Source organism: Crinia signifera, chromosome 2 (genome assembly GCF_055691185.1).
Source record: "Crinia signifera chromosome 2, ASM5569118v1, whole genome shotgun sequence".
NCBI lineage: Eukaryota > Metazoa > Chordata > Amphibia > Anura > Myobatrachidae > Crinia > Crinia signifera.
In genome coordinates, this window is record NC_139218.1 from 347,119,958 (window position 1) to 347,138,507 (window position 18,550).

Sequence of the window (18,550 nt, forward strand, 5' to 3'; positions counted from 1 at the left end):
GGAAGAAAGTATACTGTTTGTCTGAACACAGAATGTGGATTAGAGTGTCCTCTGCTCCTTCATGTGTATTTTACTGATTGCTGCATCTGAAGCCACAGACATCCCCTTTAATTTATATTAAAGGGAACCAATTGCACTCATTATATAAGTAGGTTTGCATCAAGACAGTTAGCTTGTGGAAGGGTAGTCACTAAAGAGATGCGGTTAAGATTCCGGCGGATGGGATATTGCCAACTGTCAGAAAGCCAACATTGGCATGGATGAGGATGCCAGATTCCCAGCATAGGTGAGGACTCCCTATCGTATAATATGCAGAGCAGGTTAGGTTTAGGCCAATGGTTCCTAAACTGAGTGCCTTGGCATCCTGGGGTTTCTCGTGACACTTGCAGCGGTGCCTTTTGTTGGCGATCCAGGACCAATTCAAATGATTTATTTTCAATGTAATAGGCAACAAACCTTTGTTTATGGCTGCCAATCATCAAATGTGGACTAGTAAATTCACCCCTAATACTCAAGGGCACCGTGATAAAAAAAAAAAAAATGGTAAAAAGTACATACCGTACAGCACCTTACTTCCATCCAGAGGTTTCTACATAACTGATCTATATATGAAGCAAGTGGCACTGAAGCCAGCCAAGAAGTCCGCTACTGCTATGAATACCCTTCATTGAAAGTGGAATGTTTTAGGCTAAGGCAGCCATCATCAATAAAGAACTGACAGAAATGACTTCATAGCGTTTCCTGGGCCATGCTAGTACTATAATACTACACATCTGCAGGCCAAAGTCAAATGAAAAAATAGTCTCACATATAAAAAAAAAAAAAAAAATAAAAAAAAAAAAGGTGGGTGGTGGTGTTGAAGTAGGGCCCTAGACTGGACTATTTCTTAAGTACTTTTATAAAAAGTTTTTATACTTGTGGAAATAGATGTCCTTTTAGAATTGGCATACACACTGAGCGATTTTCGCCCGGGCCTTCAATTTTTAGTGAACCACATTCCACAGTTAAGGTCCATACACACTGGGTGTATATGGTGCACAATGATGGGGGAAATAGCTGGACTGAAAAACGCTCAGTGCATACACACTGAGCGGTTTTACCCCCCTCCCCAGCCATTTTTCCCAGGGGTGGACAGCTTTCCACAGCAGGAGGCTATGGAAAGCTGCCCACTCTGTCGCTCATCTGCTGGTAATACCAGCAGTTGAGCGGCGGCTGGCAGCCATGATTTGCTCATCGCTGACCTGTAAACACTGGGCGGCTTTCATGCTGAAAGCCACTCAGACGAGAAAACTGAGCGGCTTTCACATGAAAGGCACCCAGTGTGTACGGGGCTTAAGAGAAGGTGGAAAGTGGTTTATACTAGATTGTAAAGGCCCTCCTACCACCTACTGTATGTTGGTTTGTTACTACCCAGTTTGTTTTATAACTGATTCCTATTGTAAAGCGCAACGGAATTTGCTGAGCTATGTAAGAAACTGTAAATAAATACATTTATTATACCAAATTTAATTAAAACAAGATACAGTAGAATTTTTTAAAAGAGGGTGGCACTGGGCACAGTTAAAATTTCTCTGGGCCTTATAGTTACATTTATATTAGCGGCTCTATTTCATAGTACAATAGGACATTTTATATGTGCAAGTCATTTTATATGTGCCAGTCATTTTATAGGAGCAGCTGTACAAAACGGGGCAGCTCCTTTAAAACAATCACTTGACGGCTTAAATAAGTATTCACATGACATCATTGAAAGTTAAACCAGTTTTGCAATCTTGGCCTTTAAGGCCCGGAAGCTGCCAGGAGTGGGTGGACAGAAGCTTTACATATGGAAAGCAAACATCACATAAAATATAAAGTATCAAGAAGAATTTGCGCCAAATGTTATTTTTAGTGTCATGTAATAAAACCACATGCAGCATACACTGCTGGCGGCAAAATATTTCATTCTGCTATAGTTACACTTTAAATTAAAACCAATGTGACCCAAGATATTTATTTTAAGCCTGAGGAAGAATACAGACAGAACTAATGAAAAACCTGTTTGACAACATGATTCTGAAACGTTTACTTACCAAGCATAAGTGCATTTCCTAGTTGTGCAAATGCTACAAAACAATCTGTATAGAAACTAGTTACTATTTCTTCCTTTCCATGTCAAGAGGAAACACTGTCTCTTTGTTTGAAACTCTTCATCTCCCTTCATTAATAATGCCAGGTAATAAAGTCACATGTTACTAGATAGAAAGGGTCCAGTAATGCAATAAGCTGTGTAATATAATGAAGTGCTTTGTACTTGTTATACAGTCATAAGACATTGAGGGGGATAACATATTTGTTACTACATTGCTTGTGGTGAGATTACCATAAGCTTTATGAGTTTAACATGATTTCAACAATATTTATAACTAACTGATGTAAACTACTGTGCACATAAATCAAGTCAATTTATAGGATTACTGTCAAACTACTTTCAAATTTAATATGCCAAATATAAATCTTAAGAGGTTATACATAATAAATTTCAGGTTCTTAAATTAGCTATATAAAAACTTTTTTAAACAAAACTTCCAGAAAACTTGTGAAAATTAAAAAAGAAAAAAAATACTATGGTGCAGTTTCACCATTTTCCACCAGTTTTGTGTATATATGGAGCTAACGAATAACAATCGGTCAATCATGTGGCAGCAACTCAATGCACAAACCATGCAGAATTGGTCACGGTGCAGTCATTTTTCAGGCCAAATAACATGAAATAGCATGGTTGCTGGTGGCAGTAGGGTTGGTTAAAGCATCCAAGATGCTACTGATTCGATTACATAGATTAAAAATATGCAAAGGGTGTGATTCATATTTTAAATCAAATAAGTACAATCATAAGCACACTCCAATGAAGACTGTACCACATTGTATGCATGCTGGTGCACTGTACACTACTGCACAAAGTACACAGAAGAGCGCAAACAGATGCACAGAGTAAACTACAGTGAAAGAGCAGAAATCCATCAAGCACACAATACACTGAGCAAAAAGCACACCAGTACATTCGTGCACAGAGCACCTTGAGGAGAAGGTGCACAGGTGCCGCCGTCTCAGCGTACATGAAGGAGATGGCACACAGGTGCGCCAGGCACAGAGAACCTCACATACAGGTGCGCCAGGCACAGAGAATGCAGAGGACCTCGCACACAGGTGCGCCAGGCACAGAGTATGTGGAGGCACACAGAATACAGGAGGGAGAAGGTGGCGTGCCAGGCACAAAGTATGCAAAGAAGGAGGCACACAGGTGCGCCATGCACAGAGTATACAGAGAAGGAGGCACACAGGTGTACCAGTCACAAAGACCCCTGAGGAGGCACACAGGTGCGCCAGTCACAGAGATCCCTGAGGAGGCACACAGGTGCGCCAGGCACAGAGACCCCTGAGGAGGCACACAGGTGCGCCAGGCACAGACTATGCGGAGAAGGAGGCACACAGGTGCGCCAGGCACAGACTATGCGGAGAAGGAGGCACACAGGTGTGCCAGGCTCAGAGACCCTGGAGGACGCACACAGTTGTGTCAGGCACAGAGACAAATGAGGAGGCACACAGGTGTGCCAGGCACAGAGACCAATGAGGAAGCACAGAGACCAATGAGGAGGCACACAGTATGCGCAGGAGGCGGCACAGGTGCACCAGGCACAGAGCATACTGCAGTAATAACAAGGAACCTTGGCGACATAAGTACAGTACACTGTAGAAGTGACAAAGCACAGGAACACATATCACAGTGAAGTGCTATGAGCCCAGCAGCACTGAGAACCCGGTGATGGGAGCTGGCAGGATGCCTGGGGAACATTGTCTAAGACACAGGAAGCAGCAGGCTTTGTACTCTTACAATAATGAGAAGCGTCACATGATGGCACTCTCCCCGCACAGCACAGTGACAGGGCCAGCAGCTCACAGTCACCACACCCACAACGTGACACTGGCCGGACTTCTACCCAGTTGCTGTAGAACCACAAGTCCCAGGAGGTAGCCTTTAAATGACGGGGCTTCTAGCGTGTAGGAGATGGAGCTCCCAGTCCGACAGAGCATATAAAGCTTGGCGGTGACCCGGAGCCCGCGCACAGCGTGAGCACACAGTACAGACTGCTCACCACCTGTCCCATGACACACACATACGGCCATACACACACCGACCTGTCCGCGTCTTAAGCTTCTGCCTCAGCTCTCCCACCTCCTCCTGTGTCAGGAAGAGCAGCCGCTTCCGTATTCCGTACTCCGCTGCCCAGCTCTGACACTGCGCGTTGCCATGGCAACGGCCGTGACTGACACTGGGGAGGGCGGGGCCGTTTACATGGGTACACTCACTGCCTCAGACAAAGCTTTATTGAGAAGGCTGCACACGCTTGACAACCTGTCAGCTGTGGGATGACTCCCCTTGCGAGCGTGCCCGAAGTAACTCCCCATTCTTCTGAGTATGGGCAAAACGAATTGTGCCGCCCACATGCAAGATGGCACCAAGCATGATGGAAGTACACTGTTGGGAATTTGGGATTAGTTCCGGGTCGGCCGTTGCTGATGCTGACGTTTTACAACTGGTGGTGGAGTCTGTTAGGTTTACAGGTGGGTATTGGTTGCGTCACGCTACACTGCAGAATGTCTCATCGCATTGTGCATGCTCAGCCGCTTGGTGGTAGAGTTTGCTGGTAATTGTAGTTCACTAGCAATTTGAAAAAACACAGGTTAAACTACTGTACCTGCTACTCTGGTGTACGTGTGTGCTTGCTAATAGTAACCCACTAAAGCGGGCAGGTGGTGAAGCTGCACTGCACATAACAACTAATCGCCTTCTAGTTAGTGTTTCCCCCAGAGTATCTTTTGATGAAGTTCAGATGAAGTACAGTACTGACTGCTAATTAGAAAATATGCATTAAATGACAGGGAAATGACTGCATTGATTAGCTTAATTAATACCACTGTCACACTAAACGCGGATTGGGATGTAAAATCAGCCCAGGAAATTTCTGGAAGCAGCCTTAATATTTGTGGGGTCTTTTGAGGTTTGTTAAGTGGTGCGGGATCCCTCATAAGGCCTCATTCTGGTTTGGAGCCAGTTGCAGATGGGACTACGGTAAGTAAAAACCGTACCGGACATCAAACTCTGCATACCGGGCCTCGTAGTGTCCGGTCCTGGGGGATGCCTGTGATTGCATTCACCAGGGACATGGACTCCTCGTGTGGTTCGGACTGTTCCGGCTTTTGCTACATGCCCGGAGCATACAGGGAGACTTTATTCTCTCCCTGATGACAGGTGTCAGAGGGAGCTTTCCTGGACAGGCACTCCCCGGGACCGGACACTACAAGCTCCGGAATGACAGAAATTGATGAATGGAACCTGTCCGGTGTTCCAGGGTTCTATGCGGTTCCGATTTTTACCCATACCCGTTGCAGCCTTCCTTACCTCTTTTGTTGCAGTTGCGTCTGTGACTTTAGTCTAATGCCGCTACAAAGTCCTTTCCCTGGTGTACATCTGTGTGTCTGAATGCGTAAAGACTTTTAGCATCTACAGATTCTGCAATACAGTGGTGTGTCCGTTTCACCATCTGCTAGGTGCAGATTATCTGTTTGAGTATGGTCTCCTCTAATGTGAGTGACGCCGCCTCTAAGCAACATGTCCATACTACATTACATCTGTATCTTATTAGCCAAGACCCTGTAATCGTCCGGGAAGGCCCAACTAATACGTTTATTTGTGTGTGTCTAAATCTGTACTGCACATCTGTACAAACACCATCCAGATGTATGTGCAGTGCAACTAATGCTGGGTACACACCTAAATATGTATCTGTCCAATCTATCTGGTGGGAACAAACATATGGCAATGTATGGGAGATGACAATCGAACATTTACTGTCAAACAGGCAGTGGTCATTCAGGCACATTGGTTACATCCATTTGGTTTAACACATTTATCTGAACAATCTTTGGTACTTGTTTCCTAGCACGGCCACACCGATTAAGATCGGGGTGGTCGTGCTGAAAAAAATCGGGTCGATCGCATCGCATGCGATTTGGTCGCATGCGATGCGATCGACGCGACCGACTGATTTTTGACCCGATTTTTTCATTAAATCCAATGTAAATTGGGTCCCTGGGACCCAATTTTACATTGGATTGAATGAAAAAAATTCCAAACCCCCCCAAATTGAAGCGCGTACACAGCGCCCCACGATAGACGGCAACCCGAAGCGTGGCGAGCGCAGCGAGCCCGCGAGGGGCGGCGGTACGCGTCCTCCGACCTTTTCATGCCCTACTATCCACTAGGGCGTGGAGTGAGAATAGAATAGTGTGGCGAGCGCAGCGAGCCACCGAGCCCGAAGCGTGGCGAGCGGACGCGGATACCTTCACAGGTAATCGCGTCCCTTCGCGGGCTTCACAGGTGTCCGCGTCGCCACGGACACCTGTGAAGCCCGCGAAGGGACGCGTTTACCTGTGAAGGTATCCGCGTCCCCTCGCTGCGCTCGCCACGCTTCGGGCTCGGTGGCTCGCTGCGCTCGCCACAGTATTCTATTCTCACTCCACGCCCTAGTGGATAGTAGGGCATGAAAAGGTCGGAGGACGCGTACCGCCGCCCCTCGCGGGCTCGCTGCGCTCGCCACGCTTCGGGTTGCCGTCTATCGTGGGCCGACGACGGGGACATTTATAATGTGAAATGGGTCATATTGACCCATTTCACATTTTTTTTACATTTTTACACCATTTCAATGTTAAAATTTTTTTTAACATTGAATCCTATGTAAAAATCGGGTGCATCGCGTCGCATCGCGTCGGGACCAATGTTAATGGTCCCGACCGACGCGATGCCCCCGATATTTTACCGTTCCCGACAAGATTTCAATGTTAAAAAATTTTTTAACATTGAAGTCAATGCAAATATCGGGGGCATCGCGTCGGTCGCGTCGGGACCAATGTTAATGGTCCCGACCGACGCGATGCCCCCGATTTTTGTTTCCTAGCCGGCAAAATGGACCTGATTTCAAAAGAAATCGGGTCCATCGGGGTAATCGTGTCCCTTAATTAAGGGACACGATTACTTAAGATTGTGGCCGTGCTAGGAAACAAGTACCCAATCTTTCTTTCCATTTTCCAGCCTTTGCGATCAAATGGCTGGTTGTCATGTACTCCTATTTTTATTACCAGATTTTTGTTCCCACCAGACAGATTGGACAGATAGATCTGTAGGTGTGTATCCAGGTTTAGATGCAAAACACTTTTCAACTGTATCCATCATCAGCACCCTGCATCAGAATCAAGCCTATAATGATGTGCACTATGCTCTAGTGCTGCTTGCTATATGAAATAACTACAAAAGGGACATGCAGACTGACATAATGTCACCCCTTCTATCTGCTGATCTCACCCACTTAAAAAAATGTTGAGGTGAAATAAATTGAAAATAACAAAATAAAAAATGAAACATTCTGACTGGCAGTGATAGTCGTCTGCTTCACACATGTTTCCTGAGCATGGACATTGGTATGCATCTTAATCTGTGCTGGGCAGACAATCCAGTCATTAGGTCGACACACGGGAAGGTCGACATGGACTTAGGTCGACAATGGCCTGGTTGATAGTTAAAAGGTCGACATGGGTTTATCCACCTTTTTTGAGCCGACATGTGCTGACAGGCGGTATTTCATGCTCTACCACCATCCACTAGGGCGTGGTGGGAGAATAAAAGTGAGGGGACACGGTGCACCAATAAGGTGTCCATGTGGACTGTGTTGACATCCGGGGAAAAAAGTGAAATACCACCTGTCGACCTAGACCATGTCGACCTAAGCCCATGGAGACCTTCCCATATGTTGACCTTGGCTCATGTCAACTTTCAGAGGTCGCTCCGATGCATGTCGACCCTATATCCCATAGCCACAATCCAGATGCATAGCTGATTTGCAGAGTGCCAGGCCAATGCAGAACCAAACACATGCCTGACTGCAGAGCATATCTAGTGTTCCCGCTAGGCTGGTTCCGATTTTTAAAGGGCAATATGCGCCCTGCCCCTCTGCGATGGAACCCTGCATCTGCAAGTGTGCACACATGCAAAACACGGTACAACTGTGCAATGGGTATGCCATGCTGCATTCGATAGCATGTCATTGTACACGGTACCGCCGTCCATCACTTAATATCCAGTAGGCTGGATAAATCTATAATCGCTGGTGTCAGGGCCAGTGTGCAGCATATCGCTGTGCACTGCTGTGTGCTGAGCAATCTAGCATCACTGAGAACGCTCATTTCCCTGTGTGTCGGCCCCATTATAGACCATTGTCTTCCTTATTTCTGCGAGATAATGGTCCCACCAGATTGCAAAGCGCACAGTGCAGAGAGTTACCACCTAGAGTTTGGAATATTTCAACATTAATAATGATAATTCAGACATTTATTTGTTCAGTGGCTGTGTTATGTTTGGGCTGTGGATTCCCATGTACAGCAAGTGTAGTCATTTTGCTAATTATATCAGTACTGGTTACCAGCCTGTCAAAGTGATGGAACAACATAATAGTAATGTCAGCGGCTGCGCACGCCCTAACGGAGCGACACTTACATTACTGTGTCAGGTGCCAATTAGTGGCTGCTGATGTACAGTGCACAGCGCTTGAATTTCTGCCATAGAGATGAGGAACGGGGTTAGTCTTATAGTGTTATAGGAAGAGTGTTTAGCACTGGCTAGTACTTAGGAGTATATGACAAGTTGTTTCAAATGTAAGTATTCACTACTAATGCATCTAAAATGTGGCTGCTCTGTTATATGCTCTGCTTGGTATAGTTATCAAACCACTGTGTACAATGACAAATAATTAATAATTGTGTTTTCTTTTATATTTACAGGGCATCCGGAAAGAATTTATAGCGCTTAGCTTTTCCCACATTTTGTTATGTTACAGTCTTATTCCAAAATGCAATAAATCCATTTTTCCCTCAAAATTCTACACACAATACCCCATAATGACAATGTGAAAAAAGTGTTGGGAGATATTTGCAAATGTATTAAAAACAAAAACTAAAGGTGCCCACAGACGCATCAATCCCGGCGTGCGTTCTGTGCTTAACTAGCACACATAGCATTGCATCGTATGCCTTGTGCATGCGATGTGCATGCGATGTGCATGCGATGCTATGCGATAAAAAGCTAGTACAAAAAGTATGTGCAGCACATACTTTTTGTACTGTGCGATGAGGTGCCGCGGGAGCGTGCACCCCATCGCATAGCATCGCACCGCCGGGATCGGTGCGTGTGTGGTCACCATAAGAAATCACATGTACACAAGTATTCAATATATTGGCAGCAATTACAAAGTATTTCTTTTACGATCCCCATGGCAGCCATAACACTGGGATATACTCCCTTCTCCTAGTTCAGACAGAATGTTTTTCAGGGACCGCCCACCTTGGGTATAATAGTCTCCTCCTCCCTCTCCTCTGTGTCTTTTCTTTCTGTCTCCGTTAGTTAGACAGTACAGGGTGTTAATTTTGTTTAAGACGGGTGCCTCAGAATCAGCCTCAGCTGAAGGGTAGCTGCCCGGGAAGAGGATGAGCATGTAAGGAGTGTGGACTGGGTTCCTGCCATACAAGCTAAGTATACCTGCCTAAAAGAGAGCTGGAAGCTGCCGGTTAGACCGCGCCACATGGTACCTGTAGTGCGCCGACAAGGCGCGTGGTAGGAGGGCGGCAGGTCACTCCCGCTGGTGGGACCATAGCGGAGGGGCAGCAGCGGCTGGATTCTATGCTGTGAACTTACAGCTCCATCGCGGCGAAAGGATTTGTAATAGCGCCGCAGGCAGAAGGGGCGGAAGCATGCTGATGTCTCACTTCCGCCCAGCGCATTCACAGGTGCGCTGGCTAAATGATTCCCCGGGTACTCGGTTGGATTTTTTAGTTCCGCCTTGACAGAGCGGAGAGCGCAGGGTTAAAGCGCGCTATTTAAACCTGTGCTGCTGGCAGACTGTCACTCGTTTTCAGGAGTCTGCTAGGCTGGATCAGAGATGGATCTACCTTCTTCCCCTAAGCCTGCTGATGCCCAAATGAGGTAACCCTGGTTTTTATGGGCATTAGATTGTTCTTTTATAGAATAGATAGTAATTATTCCTTTGCTTATAGTGTGCCTGCTTCACCTACTCCCAAAAAGAGGACTGCAAAGAAGAAAGTTGTTTCATGTACCTGCATGGCATGTGATATGCTGTTTTCATCAGCGGATAAAGCTACAGTTTGTGGGAAATGTTTGCAAGCCCAATCAAAGATCACTAAGCAAGTTGAGCAAACAGATGTATTAAAGAATCTTATGGAGTGGATGAAGAATTCATTCGTATTTAAGGAAGAGTTTGCACAGAGTCAAAATCCTAAAAGATCCAGGGAACAAGCAGATTTATCACAGGAAGCAGAGGATTATCCAGGAGAAGTTGTCGATAAAGAGGATTCTGAGGATGAACCTGGGGAAATTGAAGATTCCAGGACCTTTAATTTGGAATTAGTAGAGGGCCTGTTAAAGAGAATTTATAAAGCTATGAACTTTAAAGAGCCAGTAGACGCTGAAGAGGATAATCCACTGTTTCAGGATAAGTCTAAGAAGAACAGGTGCTTTCCAGTCCATAAGATGGTTAGAGACATAATAACCAAAGAATGGTCAAATATTGATAAAAGAATAGGAACAAATAATAGATTGGAGAAAATGTACCCATATAAAGATGAGGAGCTGCTCAATTGGTGCCTTGTCCCAAAGGTGGATGGTGCAGTAGCCGAAATTGTATCCAAAACCACAATCCCAGTAGAGGATGGGGCGGCTTTCAGAGATGCTATGGACAGGAAGATGGAGAATGCTTTACGTAAAGTACATTCTACAGCTGCGACGTCACTCAAAGCTAGTGTGGCTACAGCTTCGGTGGTGAGAGCACTCAGACTGTGGTCGACTAATTTACATACAGATATTGAGGAGCGTATTTCCAAGCAATACCTGATTAAGAGTGTAGAGATCATGCAGAAAGGCATTGAATACTTGTGTGAATCCTCTCTGGACACGGTCTCATTAGCGGCGAAGACGATGGCAGCTGGGGTCTCAGCAAGACGGGCCTTATGGCTGAAACCTTGGAGTGCGGATGCAGGGTCTAAGAATAGACTAATTACACTTCCATTTGAAGGTACTTATTTATTTGGGTCTAAGCTGGACAGTATGATACAGAAGCTTTCCGGGGGGAAGTCAACCAGATTACCCCAAGACAAGAGAAATAAGTTCCCTATTCCGAGTGTCGGCAAGCAAGCCTATAGAGACGCGAAGAGTAATGCGGGGTACACACCAGGACGACCCGCTCACGATGCACATCGTGAGCGGGTCGTCAGTGTCTCGTCCGACCCGCTCACGATGTGCACCGTGAGCGGGTCCGATCCGATGGCGACCCGCACCCGGTTCTATGGTCGTCATTGAGATCCTACCTGCAGCAGGTAGGATCTCAATAACGACCGACCGACCCGCGGGACCGCGCATCGGATCGGAATCGCTCCACACCAGGTCAGAAAAGGGCCCAATCAGCACACAATCTACATCCGATTGATCGGAATTGGATCTAGATTGTGCTGATCGGGCCCTAGTCGTCCTGGTGTGTACCTAGCATTACAGGCTGGGACGGCCGTTCTTCAGAAGAGGCAGTGCCAGTACATCCAGGCAGACTTTTCGTCAGTCCTTTCGGAGAGGAGGAAGGTCATGACTATCCACTGAAGGTGGGAGCAAGGTTATTAATGTTTGCGGAGATCTGGAAAGAGACCATAGGAGACAAATGGGTTCTGGACATAGTCAAGAACGGGTACAGGATAGAATTTATGAAGGTACCCTATTGCAACAGGTTCTTGGTCTCAAAGACTCCAAAAGAAATAAAACAGAGGCAAGAGCTGCTATTGAAGATCCAACAGTTGGTGGATATGGAGGCTATAGAGACAGTACCAGAATCCCAAAGGAAGAAAGGGTTCTACTCGAACCTGTTTTTAGTAAAGAAGAGCACAGGTGGTTTCAGAACCATTTTGGATCTGAGAGATCTCAATGCATGGATAAAGACTCTGAAATTCCGCATGGAATGTGTGAGCTCTATTATGACGGGATTGAAGAAAGGCGAATTCTTAGCATCAATAGACCTGCGAGACGCCTACTACCATGTACCAGTGTGTCATCGAGACAGGAGATTTCTCAGGTTTGCAGTGATGGGAAGCCATTTCCAATTCACGTGCATCCCCTTTGGCCTCAAAACATCGCCCAGAGTATTTACAAAGGTGTTGGTAACCTTAATGGCAGAATTGAGACAAAAGAAGATCCAAATCTGGCCGTATCTGGACGACCTTCTGGTGACAGGAGAGTCCAAGCAGAAGGTGCAAAGAAACATCGAGATAACTATCGAGTTCCTACAGAGACACGGGTGGGTTATCAATACAGAGAAAAGCCAACTAGTACCTTGTCAGAAGATCCAGTTTCTAGGAATAAGAATAGATACCAGAGAGTTCACGGTGGCTCTATCATTGGAGAGGTGCCTGAAGATCCATCGTTTAGCAAAACTACTGTCTCAGAAGAAGAGATCTCCTTTGTGTCAGGTGTTCCAGTTACTAGGCATGATGGCATCCTGCATTCACATAATACCATGGGCCCAATGGAGAATGAGAACTCTCCAATGGCAGTTTCTTCACTATTCAAGAGACAGGGGCAACGAAAGTCAGCTGGTGTCTCTACACGACAAAACAAGGAGGTCATTACTATGGTGGACGAAGAATTTGGACTCAAGATCCACAAAACTGGAGAGTCCAGAGTACCTAATACTGACTACAGATGCGAGTATGTCGGGTTGGGGAGCTCATCTTCAAACAAGGTCAGTTCAAGGAACTTGGTCGATAGAAGAGAGTCAGAGATCCTCCAATGCGAGGGAGTTGCTGGCAGTCTGGAGGTCGATAGAAAGGCTTTCCCGAGTAATTCAAGATTCGCATTTGAGAGTCATGTCGGACAACAAGACCGTAGTCTCATATTTAAACCACCAGGGTGGTACAAGAGCCAAGATGCTGATGACTATCTCAGAGAAGATTCTAGCTTGGGCAGAATTGAATCTCCAGTCGATATCGGCAGTATACATTCCGGGTCCGGAAAATGTAGTAGTGGATTTCCTGAGTCGCAAGGAAATGCTACCTGGAGAATGGGAAATAAGCAAGACAGCCTTCGACTCAATTGTGAGAAGATTTGGAAAACCAGAGATAGATCTCATGGCGACATTTGGCAACAGAAAGGTGAAGACCTTCTACTCCAAATTCTATCACCCTCAGGCTCTAGCCATGGATGCCTTGTCGGTAAGATGGAAATTCAAGCTGGGGTACGTATTCCCTCCCATTCCGATGATAAGCAAGGTTCTGAAGAAAATAGCAGAGGACAAGGTAGAGGTGATAATCGTCTTACCAAATTGGCCCAGGAGAGCGTGGTTCTCGAAGGTTCTCAACATGATGGTGCAAGAGCCCTGGAGTGTACCAATACAAGCCGATCTACTGATACAAGGACCAATCTGTCATCCAGATCCAACCATATTTTCCTTAAAGGCGTGGAGATTGAGCGGAAAGTCCTGAAGAGATACGATCTATCTAATCAAGTAGTAGAGATGATTCTGGAGGCCAGAAAGAAGGTATCATCATTAGTGTACTATAAGACATGGCTTAAATTCCTAAATTGAGGAGGATTTAAGGAAGAATTTCACGAGATACCAACTTTTAAGGTGTTACAGTTCTTAGTGGACGGATTCAAGATGGGTCTAGCAACCGCTACGATTAAATCGCAAATCTCGGCTTTGAGCATCCTTCTGGACCGTAGTCTGGCGGAGGAGAAGATGGTGAAAAGGTTCTCTAGAGCCATGAGAAAGATTCGACCACCTATAAGATCTTTAGTAGCTCCCTGGGACCTGAATCTAGTCCTACAAGTGTTGGCAAAGGAACCGTTTGAGCCGCTGTCAGTAATTCCCATGAAATTTCTGTTATGGAAGGTGGTGTTTCTCATTGCAGTAACTTCGGCAAGAAGGATCGGAGAACTTCAGGCCTTATGGGTCGAAGAACCCTACCTGGTGATCTTTCCAGACAGGGTAGTCCTGAGAACGAACCCGAACTTCCTTCCAAAGGTGATATCATCCTTCCATCTGAACCAAGATATAACTTTGCCAAGCTTCTTCCCAGAACCGGAGAATGAGGAGCAAAAGACTTGGCACATGCTAGATCTGGTACGAGCCATATCTATTTACAAAGAGAGAACAGCCAAACTACGGAAGACAAATCATTTATTTATCATCCCAGAAGGTCCAAGGAAAGGGTTATGTCCAGCCAAACAGACCATTTCTAGATGGGTCAGGGAAGTGATCACGTACGCCTATTAACATGAAGATAAAATAGTACCTTCTATCATAAAGGCACATTCTACTAGGGCAATCTCAACGTCATGGGCTAAGAAGGCCAAAGCGTCGGTGAAGGACATATGCCTCGCGGCAACATGGTCGTCGCTTCATACATTCTCTAGGCATTATGCCCTGGATATAACAACTGCCCACTTTGGGAACCATGTGTTAAATGAAGCTCTGTCAGTGAAAGAGAACTGACTAGAGAAATAAATCATTACTTGCATATATCATGGTCTCCCTCCCATTTGTTGTAAGCTTGGGTATGTCCCAGTGTTATGGCTGCCATGGGGATCGTAAAAGAAAAGTACGAATTATAACTCACCGATAATTCCTTTTCTTGTTAGAGATCCCATGGCAGCCATTTAGATCCCTCCCAGATATATGTGTTTTTCAGAAACCGGTGAGAACGGAGACGAATGAAAGACACAGAGGAGAGGGAGGAGGAGACTATTATACCCAAGGTGGTCGGTCCCTGAAAAACATTCTGTCTGAACTAGGAGAAGGGAGGATATCCCAGTGTTATGGCTGCCATGGGATCTCTAACAAGAAAAGGAATTATCGGTGAGTTATAATTCGTACTTTTCTGAATATGATGCCACAAGCTTGGCACAGTTACTAAATCTTTGGGCAGTTTCGCCCGTTCCCTTTCCTATTCAGTTTGGATGGGAAGTGTTGGTGCGCACAGCCATTTTGAGATCTCTCCAGAGACGTTCAATCGGATTCAAGTCTGGGCTCAGGCTGGGCCACTCGGGGACATTCACAGAGTTGTCCTGAAGCCACTTCTTTGAGATCTTGGCTGTGTTCTTAGGGTCGTTGTCCTGCTGAAAGATAAACTGTCACCCCATTCTGAGGTCAGGAGCGCTCTGGAGCAGGTTTGTCATCAAGGATGTCTCTGTACATTGCTGCATTCATCCTTCCCACTATCCCAGCATGTCCAAACTGTGACCCTCCAGCTGTTGTGAAACTACACAGGAAACTACAAAGCATGGTGTTTTTACAACAGCCAGAGGACCTTAGTTTGGACATGCCTGCTCTATCCTGACTAGTCTCCAAGTTACCGCTGCTGAAAAACGATGGTGGTATTGGCCTGGTGATGAGCGGTGCCTGGTTTCCTCCAAACATGATGCCTGGCAGTTTAGACAACCGGCCAGCTCTAGGAAGAGCCCTGGTGGTTCCGAACGTCATCCATTTACGGATAAAGGAGGGCACTGTGCTCATTGGGACCTTTAAAGCAGCAGATATTTTTTCTGTACCTTTCCCCATATTTGTGCCTTGAAACAAACCTGTCTCGGAGGTCTACAGACAATTCCTTTGAATTTGCTGGGTTTGTGCCCTGACATGCACTGCCAAGTTGTGGGACCTTATATAGACAGGTGTTTGCCTTCCCATATCATGTCCAATCAACTGAATTTACTACGTGTGGACTCAAATTAAGTTGTAGGAACATCTCAAGGATGATCAGTGGAAACATGATGCACCTGAGCTCAATTTTGAGCTTCATGGCAAAGGATGTGAATACTTATGTACCTGTGAATTATTTTCATTTTGAATAAATTTGGAAAAATCTCCCCAAAAACTTTTTTCATGTTTTCATTACGGGGCATTGTGTGTTGAATTTTGAAGGAAAAAAATGAATTTTTCCATTTTGGAATAAGACTGTAACATAACAAAATATGGGAAAAAAAAGTGAACCGCTTTGAATACTTTCCAGATGCACTGTAAGCTTCTCAAAGCAACTTGAAATGAACAGACCTTAATTTTATATCTTTGCGTCTAAAATGAAAATATGCTGCTGGTTTTATATTAGGAAATGATGTCTATGTATTTTACTGCTTATTTAAAATAAAGCTCTACTACAAATATTTGCACTGAACCTGCTTGTTTTTATATTTTACATGTTCTGGTTTATGCAGGGAAATGAAACAGTCAGAAGCTGCGGATCCACCTACCACTTCCTGCCTGCACGCTGCTGAAGACCTTTCTGTCTGTAAGTTGTGTGTCATAAATCTTCTCCTCCATAGGCCGTGCTTTGAGGCAATCCTTAAAGGGGGATGCGTTTAACATCCCAGTCATCGGGATGCCGGCAGAGAAAACAAAAACACCCGAATCGTGACTCATGTCCAAACACTGGTGCTTCGATGGAGATGTGGATGCCGGCACCCTAATCATAAAACGGTTTGGGGAGAGTAAGGGGATAGGGGGCTTTGGGGTTAGGTTTAGGGATTAGGATAGTATTTAGTGTTAAGGTGCCCATACACGGTGTGATGCAATGCGCGCTCCCACGGGCATCTCATCGCACAGTACAAAAAGTATGTGCTGCACATACTCTTTGTACTGCCTTCTGATCGCATCGCACGCAAAACGCATGCATTGCGATCTGATCCAGCCCATAATGGGTGCCATCATCTCACCATGTATGGGCACCTTTAAGCTCCAGGTAGGGGGGGGGGGTTAAGATCAGGCACTATCACTAACAGGGAGGGACACCACGTGCAGAGCACAGCTGGGGAAAGCTAAGGTATGAGAGTAGAGGCAGCATGTGGCACTGGGGTATGGATCATAGGATAGACAGATATTAGGTCTACAAGCATTAGGTCGACATGCATGAAGGTTGATAGAGTCATTAGGTCGACACAAGCATTAGGTCAACATGGGGAAGTCGACATGGGCTTTGTCACTTTTTTCTACAGTCGACAAGGACACTAAAGAAGTGCACCGCGTTCCCTCCCTGTCGGCTCAAAAAAGTGAAAACCCCCATATTGACCTAATGCTTGTGTTGATCTAATGTACCTGTCAACCTAACCCGAGTCGACCTTCATGCATGTCAACCTTCAGTGGTCGATCTAATGCTTGTCATCCTAGTGATCGTATCCTGTGTGTGCTGAGCTTCCATGAGGGTGAAGGTGATATGCAGGGGCACCGCCCTACGGAGGAGTGGGGACAGGTTCCTGTGTCTTATGTGTCCAGGCCCTGTAAACTTAATCCGGCCCTGCATCTGAGTATGTCTCCAATGTGAGTGATTAAGTGACTGAGTTTGTGACCAGTTCAGTGACACGCCCATAAGAAGTATTCTCTTCATGCGTCTGATTAGCCACAGCACAGGAACCCCGAGCACATTTCCAATAGACTGTATACAGAACCCCGAGCGCATTTCCGATAAAGTTTGTTTACCGAACTCCAAGCACATTTTTAATAGACGGTACTTGTGTAGTTTCACGGTGGCACTGGTCGCGGATCGCGATTTGCAGACGATTTGCCTGCAATGCGATTTAGCACACCTCCACTATCCATGTCAGCCCGAAGCATGGCAGGCGGACGTGGCACGCATCCTCCTGACCTGTTCATACCTCCACTGTCCACATCGGTGTGGAGTTGATTTTATAAAGTGTGGCGAGCGGACGCGGAAAATGAGCCCGAATCGTGGCGAGCCCCGCAAGGGTATTACTTGACGTGTATACCGTGGGCCCTCACGGGGCTCGCTGTACTCTCCACGCTTCGGGCTCGTTTTCCGCGTCTGATCGCCACGCTTCGGGCTCGGTGGCTCGCTGCACTCGCCACACTTTATATAATCATGTGACTCTTGACAATGAGCCGGCATATTTATTCTTACAACCTTGTTTAGTATACTTAAATCGCTCATGTGAAAGGGTAGTATTGACGAGTGCAATCCATGCAGCTGGAGATGGGGATCAGAACTCAAACAGGCACGGGTAATCCAAACTTGGGCAAAAGCAAGGAGATTTATAACATATAACTTGAGGTGGGTGGGAAGGGCCTCCTCCAAATCCAAACCAAAAACACATATACGAGGAGACAGAAGAGGTGGCTGAATACCTGTATCCTGGATATTGGATTTACCCTCTGTCCAAAACAAAGACACCCGAGGACATTGCCATAACAGATGCCAGAAACCAGCTCCACCCGTAGAGCATTTGGGGCATGCATCTGACGCAGAACTGCCCATCCGGAGCAATTTGGTGGGGGTCCAGTAGACCCTGTGAAAAATATACAGTTGGATTTGCTGGAATCTGGCATACGCTGTGGCACCTGTAGGGGAACTAAGCACATGGGCCCATTCCTCATCTTCCCCAAATCAGTCACCCATTTAGTAG

General features: G+C 46.0%; 2 protein-coding genes across 2 annotated transcripts in view; one reads left to right on the forward strand and one right to left on the reverse strand.

The window, feature by feature from the left end:
• Nucleotides 1–4,336, reverse strand: part of CAB39L (calcium binding protein 39 like) — an 84,762-nt gene extending 80,426 nt beyond the window's left edge. The window contains exon 1 of the mRNA XM_083169671.1: nt 4,180–4,336. The gene's annotated coding sequence lies outside the window, so the exon portion shown is untranslated. The remainder of the gene's footprint in view (nt 1–4,179) is intronic.
• Nucleotides 4,337–4,349: 13 nt separating this feature from the next.
• The window catches only part of SETDB2 (SET domain bifurcated histone lysine methyltransferase 2), a 62,407-nt gene continuing 48,206 nt past the window's right edge, over nt 4,350–18,550 (forward strand). The window contains exons 1-2 of the mRNA XM_083169668.1: nt 4,350–4,605; nt 16,352–16,425. Of these exons, the coding sequence (XP_083025794.1) occupies nt 16,356–16,425 (70 nt within the window). The 5' untranslated portion in view covers nt 4,350–4,605; nt 16,352–16,355. The remainder of the gene's footprint in view (nt 4,606–16,351; nt 16,426–18,550) is intronic.